The sequence below is a fragment of the Parus major genome, chromosome 1A (assembly GCF_001522545.3).
Source record: "Parus major isolate Abel chromosome 1A, Parus_major1.1, whole genome shotgun sequence".
Lineage (NCBI taxonomy): Eukaryota > Metazoa > Chordata > Aves > Passeriformes > Paridae > Parus > Parus major.
In genome coordinates, this window is record NC_031773.1 from 63,582,306 (window position 1) to 63,589,807 (window position 7,502).

General features: G+C 41.2%; 1 protein-coding gene across 4 annotated transcripts in view; it reads left to right on the plus strand.

Moving 5' to 3' along the window:
* KIAA0930 (KIAA0930 ortholog) overlaps positions 1 to 6,541 on the plus strand; it is a 74,142-nt gene extending 67,601 nt beyond the window's left edge. For all 4 annotated transcript variants that reach the window (XM_015628381.3, XM_015628382.3, XM_033514415.1 and 1 more), the window contains exon 10: positions 1,615 to 6,541. In XM_015628381.3, coding sequence (XP_015483867.1) covers positions 1,615 to 1,655 — 41 coding nt within the window. In that variant the 3' untranslated portion in view covers positions 1,656 to 6,541. The remainder of the gene's footprint in view (positions 1 to 1,614) is intronic.
* The last annotated feature ends 961 nt before the right edge of the window (positions 6,542 to 7,502 follow it).

Consider the following 7,502-nt stretch of genomic DNA (forward strand, 5'->3'; position numbering starts at 1 on the left):
ATTCCACTATTATGACAGAGGAACAAGTATTTCTCTGTAATGCTGTTGTAAATAGGAATTGATTTCAATTTAGAAGAAATTACAGATTCCAGTAAAGAATCAGTAATTTGTAATTAAGGATGGATTTTGAACAATGGTTCAGCAAAATACATAATTATTCCTTATGATCATTGTGTTGATAGTCTTACAACAAGTTAGCTGGAGTTACCAAGCTTACTCATTCTCTCACCACAGGCATTTTGGAATTCAAAGATTTGTTGTTTCTGCTGGCATTTAATATCTGCTCAAGAGGGTGGCACAAATGCCTCCATGCTCAAATCCTGGCTTTGAGCTTGAACATCCTTTCTGAGTTCAACAAATTAAGTTGAACATACGGTTTCAAGAATTGGGGTATCTATTGAGATACACAGAAAGAGGACATGAAATTTCTGGGCTGTAAGGCAGAATTTTCATCTGCTGATTTTCCGTACACACATTTTCTTTTGCTTCACATGTTGTGTAGGCCCTGTTTCCAAGGCCTTTTTGTAATCAATATATTTGTGCCAATGACAGCTTTCCAGGTAGCAGGAGTATTACGTGTGGGGCAGGGTGAAGTGGGAAAGGTGCTCATTTCTCTTGGGTAGTTCAGGAAACCTGTGCTAAGATATTAAAATCCCAGTGATAGTGATCAAAGTACTTTTTAAAATGTCTTGAATTTGTTGATAAGACTTTACTCTGACCCTTCTCTCCATGTTGGATAATCATAATTCTGTCAGCTTCTCCTCATATGTCAGATGATCCAGTTCTTTAGTCATCTCTATGGCCCTTCACTGGACTCCCTCCACTGTGTTTAATTCTTTACAGGTCTGTCTGGAGCCCTCTGGAGCTGGGGATCAATTTTTGCTCATGTCATCCTTTTCATGCAGTTGTGTTTGATCAGCCTTTTAATTGTGTGTTCCCTTTTCCCATGTTCCTTATTCTTTGTGTAGCCTTGAAAAGGACATCACAGCCCAGTTTACATATATTTCTGCATAGTGCCTGCCATGTTGGTTTTACTGCCTATATTTAGAAAGATGCCCATAATTACAACAGAAGTTTTAAGGTTCATATTCTGTCCCACTTGGACAATATGAAATTAAAGAGCCAAAAAGGTAAATGTTTTTACATGGCAGCTTTTTGAGTGCAAAAATGTAGGCTTTGGGCTATAGAATGAATGAAAGAGTTGAATTATTTGCACCCACAGAAGTCTCCTTATGGGACTCGGCGATGTTGCATTTGTCCCTTCAAGAATGGGAAACCCCTTGGCATCTTTTGTTAATGGCACTTACACTTGTTTCCCTGGAAAATATTGCCACTCCCTGTCTAATGTATGTTGCTTTGTTACAGTATAAATGATAGTAGATCAGCTGTCCTCTCCACATGATGCAGTTTGTCATCTTTCAGTGCCTCCCAGCTGCATCCTGGTTAACTCAGATTTTAACAGACAAAGCCATGTACTCATCATGTTTTAGATTCTTAGTGGGCTGTGCCACAGTCCACGTTTATGTCTCCAGTTCTTTGTGCTTCCTGGTACTGTGGCTGCTTTCAGCAGCCTCTTAAATTGGCTGTGTCTCTTTTTTTCTCTCCCATGCCCAGATATCCTGGAAGTGCGGCAGAAACCAATCCTGATGACATAGCAGAGAGTGGGCACTGCCTTGGAGCCTTGTTGCCAAGTGCCTATCCACAGCAGTTTCCTGTGCTAACACTACCATCTAGTGTCGGGAACAGAGACCGCCGCAGGAAAAAGAGACGTCCAGGAATACCAGCCGATCAAAAGTGCCTCTTTCTTCCTTCCTCTGCTGTCACACACCAAATGCCCACATCACTGGAGTGTTTCTGACTGGAAGAGGACTTTCAGCAAGACAAAATGAGAAGGGGCTGCGTTTAAACTGAGTCAACACCTTATGGACAGTTTGCTACTGTGTTTACTTTATATCTAAGAAGCCAACAATATGTACAGAATGTGTTAAACTTTATATTCTTTGGGAGAAACATTCTAAGAATTTCATAATGATGTGCTGTTGGACATTGTCCCATAGACTCTGGCCATACCCTCTCTTCGTCCGATCAGCCGTGTGCGAGCGTGTGCGTGCGTGTGTGCGTGCATGTGTGTGTGTGTGTGTTTGTGTATGTGTGGAGCAGAGTGGGGAGAGAGCAGCTTCCTCCTAAGGGAAGAAAAGGAAAAAGATGCATTGCTGTTTTGGTATGTGCAGCAGGTCAGGTCAGAGCTTAGAAGAGGTTGAAAACGTTCCCATTTTTCATGTGTCAGTGTTAGGACAGGTGAAAGCTGCTGACAGATTTCCGTATCTACCAAAGAACAGCAACATTTTCATCCTCAAGAACTGGCTAAGAAAATGAGCCAATGAAAAGAAGGCTAAAATGTGCTGCTATAGTAAAGCTGAGGTTCTTCTCCAGTACTAATGCTGCTTGTCTTTCTCTCAGCTGAGTCAATACCAGTTTGAGTCTAAAGTGAAAAAACAGGAGACTAATTGGTCTCAAAAGGCCTAAAACCTTACCAGTAACCCATCCTCCTGCATGCACTGGACTTGAGAGTTTGTAGTCGTCTTTGCAGTACCCTTTGTAGCCAAGGAAGGCATGGGAGCTGCTTTGTGGTCAGGCAGCTTACCCAGATTTTCCGTCTTTGGTTGCTACGTGCTGAAGCACAGAGAGCTTTCTTGAAATACAAAAGATGGAAACGTAATTCTGTTCTGAAAAGTGACTAAAAATTGCATAGTGGGAGGTCTGAGAATGATGTGCCAGGAGCTCTCAGGAAAACAGCCTTATGTTTACACATGAAGTTCAGCTCTCTCTAAACAGCAAAACTGCTGTCCTTGACATTTAAAAACAAAATTATTGATTGTTGAGGTTACTGTACTCTGGCTAACTATTTTGATGAGAGACAGTACATACTTGGGTTTATTTAGGACCACAAAGCAGTGAGAGGGGTGCCATGTCCCTTAGGGCACATGAGACTCCAGTACATGCACAAAGGGAGAGCAAAGATGCCATTTTTGTCACTTTTCAGACTCTGAGCACCTAAACCTGATGCTGTGGCATGTGCTCTGAGCCTGGACCTTTGTCTCCCTCATACCTGGTCTTTCCCAAGTGCTTTGTTGTTACTCTCACAGTAGCATCTAATGACTTAACCTCTCAAATAGGACTTTCTGCTTTTTTTCCTCAGGCTAGATTCCATGGAAATAGCGCCACTTCAGCATAAAGGCTGACCAGATTTGCCCTTCAGCCGACCCTGATGACTCCAGCATAGTCAGGGTGTCTGTCTGTATTTGAGGCCAGGCCTGGAAGTTGTCCCCTTAGCACAGCATGGCAGCCTTTCTTACACTGGCAGCATGAGTATATGACAGGGACAGCTGATCAGTTTTCAGTTGGCTTCGAATGCGTTGCAAGGCCTTAGAAAAACGTTCCCTTTGTCATTACCAGCACACCCACTTTTCATGCTGCAGCCTTGGAATGTTGCCTGTGGTCTGTGTGGATGTGAGGGTGTTTCCACCATCTAACCTGGTTGCCCCAGGCTTTCCCCCTGAGCCCGGGGAGAGGTGGAGTCCTCGCTCTGCAGCTGAAGTGCCCTCTCAAGGAACTTGCCACGCAGCCTGGGTGGGTACCTGAGATCCCACAGGTAGTGTTCCTGCCATCAGTCGGTACAAATATTCTCTCTTTGCTCATGCTGAGAATTAAACCACTCCTCAGCTAGAAAACAAGCCTCTCAGTGTGCTCCTTACTCTGTGCTTTCATACTGCTGAACTGGGCAAATCAGCGTTTGGTTTTCCTTCAAATGTTCATTGCAGAGGGAAGGGAGAGAGGGCTCACATTTGTACTAATCATAACAATTGGTACCTTTCAGTCAGGAAGCTGGAGGAACAATGTAAAAAGGAAGTGTATCCAGATAGGACCCTCAGTGCTAGGTGCCTGATCACTTCTCAGTGGACAGGAATTTGTAATGCTCCCTTGATGTTGTGTGTTATGTTTAGGTGGCTTAACTTTGTGTGATTTGAAAGACTGAGAAAATCTTGCTGTGTAAGATTTCAAAGCAAATGAGGAATGATTCTAAGCTACTGCATTAGCTTAAAAGCAGTGCTATGGAAGGTACAGTTTAGATCCTACATCTGTGTTTCAGGAGATATCATCTGCTTTGTTACATGTATGTGGTTGGATTTTGATGTCTAGTGTTTGAAGGGCTGTAATGTCCTAAAAAAAGTAAATTTATTTCTTGTATCTTGCTAGTGGGATATGCTATACGTATGTTGAAGACTCACCTTTTCTAGTAGAAAAGGACTACAAGTATGCCCTCATGGACATCCATGGAAAACAGAGGTCAAAAAGTCTACTGAATGTCAATAGTGCTTTTTGGAAGCAAAGATGTGCCAGATTCTCAGTTACTCCTTCTTTCAACAGCTGTCTTGGACTTCTTATGTATAACCAGTGGCTCCCACTTTCTGTTATGAAATTTCACATTTTGTTCTGCTTTTAAACAAACCCTGAAAATTATAATTTGTTGCCTTGTGTGGACAGATGGACAGGGAATTTGATCAAAAAGCTTTGTTTGGGTCAGGATGGCACAACTAGACCCTTAGCATGGTATTGCACTACATCAAAAAAGAAAAGTGAATGTTAGTAAGAACCTCTCAACCTATTAATTTGGAGGGGGTTCCATTCTGTGGGTCCTAAGCAGTAAGCAGGATTCACCCCACTGGCCATTGAAGTAATTGCTGCAGATGGAGCTGGCATGTCCTGCAGTGCCATGAAGGTTGTTTGGCTGTCAGTCTTAGTGGCTGGAGCACAGTGGGTTTCATTGGTTACACTGATGTTTGAAGATGCAGCTCAGTTAACAAATTTGGGAAACTTTGCAGAAGTTTCTTTCTTTTTCTTTCTTTATCTTTCTTTTTCTTTCTCTTTCTTTCTCTTTCTTTCTCTTTCTTTCTCTTTCTTTCTCTTTCTTTCTCTTTCTTTCTCTTTCTTTCTTTTGGAATTCCACGATACCTCATTGCTCAGTTAAGTCCTTCCATCCTTCTGCCCACTCACTCCCTTTGGAGAACAAGGCTTACCACTTGAGCTCTTCCTAGATGTTGTATATTGATAGATGTCAAATACAAGGATGTGAATATTTTCACCCATAACAAATTTTTCACTGCTATCAATTTAGCCAGTATAAAAAGCTTTTTTTTTAAAAAAAAAAAAAAAAGAAAGCTCTTTAATTATTTATTTTGTGTTAGCTGACTATTGCTCTGCCTTAGAGACCACCATGTATGTGAAATTATGTTCTCTTACTGCCAGCCAGGACAAGGTGGATTCTGAATCTCCTCTTAAAAGAAAATGCTTTTGGAAGTGATGAGTCTTTCAGCTGTCTTGGCTAATCCAGTTTGTGTTGGTCCCTGTTCCTTCTCTTTTTATTCTCCTGGTCTTCATTGTTTACAAGGCTTGGGCATGTTGGGCTCTGGATTGCTGTTACTATTTTTATAGTTTTCTATTTCTGGGCATGGTGTGTTTTCCAGAAAAGATAATTGTTTGCACAGGTGGCTTTTCACAGTAATATGTTTTTCCCAAAGTATGTTCATTATTCAGGCAGTGAAGTCCTTGGCTCTGCAGACAGATTTCTTTCAGGAGACCCTCATGTATAGAATCCCATCTGGTCACTGAAGTTCTGTATGGATGTGGAATCCAGGGAAATAGACTACTTTTAGATTATTGACCTGCTTCTTGCCAGTCATTAATTTTGCCTTTTCAAGATGATTGCTTGTCCTGTATTTTGTAGTCTGAAGCTTCCATATTAAAGACAGATGTAAAATCTTCAGAAGTGCCTAAGCCCTGTTGTTACCCAGTGGGGTTTAAGAACAAATTTTTATTTAGGAAAATAATTTATTAGTCTTAAATTGTATCTGTGTTGTATGTAGCAGTGTCAAGAAATGACAAGTTTATAGTTCTTGGATGAACAATGTCTCTCATATGAACTCACCCTTTGTGTTTGAAAGACTCTCATGGTTTCCAAAGGTCATGGCTGAAAGCTCTGGAAAGTGGATTTCCTGTGGTCACAGCAATCGGATGTCTGTAAATGCCTTACACATTCTGCAAGGTATGACTGCAAGTGTGTAGTGCTGGTGTGTAGAAATTCTGTGTCAAGGTACAGTAGAATCCAGTTAAAGGCATTGTGAAGTAAGTAGCTTTTACACCAAACCTTAAACAAAAGAGTATTTTACACCAGAATGTAGCTGTTTGGATACTTGGTCTGCAAGCAGGTTGCAATGTTGAACATTCTCTATGTAAATATATAAATAGCCTAATTTTATCAGCCTAACACATGTTGCATGGTTTGGGTTTTATTTGCCTCATCAATCATTGGTGTTGCTTAAAAGGTGATGGGTTGAAAATTGTGCTGGCACTGTACTGAGCCATTTGAGCAAAGAGCAAGGAGAATGTTGTGCACCAAAAATAAAGTCGACCATGCTTATGGAGCAGTGAAGAAAGTGTTGGACCCTGCAGCAAATAAACAGACCTCTTTAACAACTATGAACTCTGTTAGTGGTGTTTTCTTTCTGCTGTGCCTGGTGGTGTTGGAGTTTGGATGTATTCCTTTGTGGTGGCAGTGACCAGTGGTGGATAGTGCTCCATGGCACTTCTGTAGGCATTGCCAGATGGATACTCATGTGGCAGAGTGGCCTCATTGCTCTTTATTCTGATTGCACTTGGAGCAAAGCTCAATTTCTGATTCTGCTACAGAACCTCTGAGTGAACAGTCCCTGACAACTTGACATTGGATAAGGGGGAAGAAGGTAAAAGTCAGTGTGGTCCTGAATTTGTTTACAAAAGGTTTTCATTCTTGCTTTTAGAGCAGCCCTTCTAAACTGATCTGTGGTTTGTTCTAAACTTCATGAATATTTATGTTTGTGCAGTGTATAATAGTGAGGACTCATGGCTGTAATGGTTTCTTCCTGATTGATTCAGAAAGAACTTCAATGCAGGTTTGTGCATTGTCACAAAAATGAGATTGTATTTAGATCTGTGCTGCCTTAAATTGTGTGTACTGGCAGGGATCTGCCTTGATTTAAAGCCATGCAAGGCTCTGAATCCTCCCTCTCTACTTGATTTTTGTGACTAACATTTCACAGTAGAAGAAACCTTCAGAGGATTTTTCTGACTAAATTAGTTTACAACTCCTTGAACAAATGTTACCAACAATGTCCATGACTTGATGTGCTGACTTCATTTCAGAGAATCCCAGACCAGGATGTTTGATGAATCCATGTGGTAAGTAACAACATTTATCCTAAGCCATGTGTGATAGCTCAGAGATGTGTGGGATATTAGGGATAATTAAAACACAAACCTTAAGAAGAACAGGATGTCTCAGTTCTTTACATGGATATTTGAGCAGATTGTTGGCAGTGTTGTTTTGTGACTGCTCATGCAACTGGGCAGCAATCTTTGTTGGCTGGGAAATACTAAAATATGGCTTTGACACAAACTGTGGTATT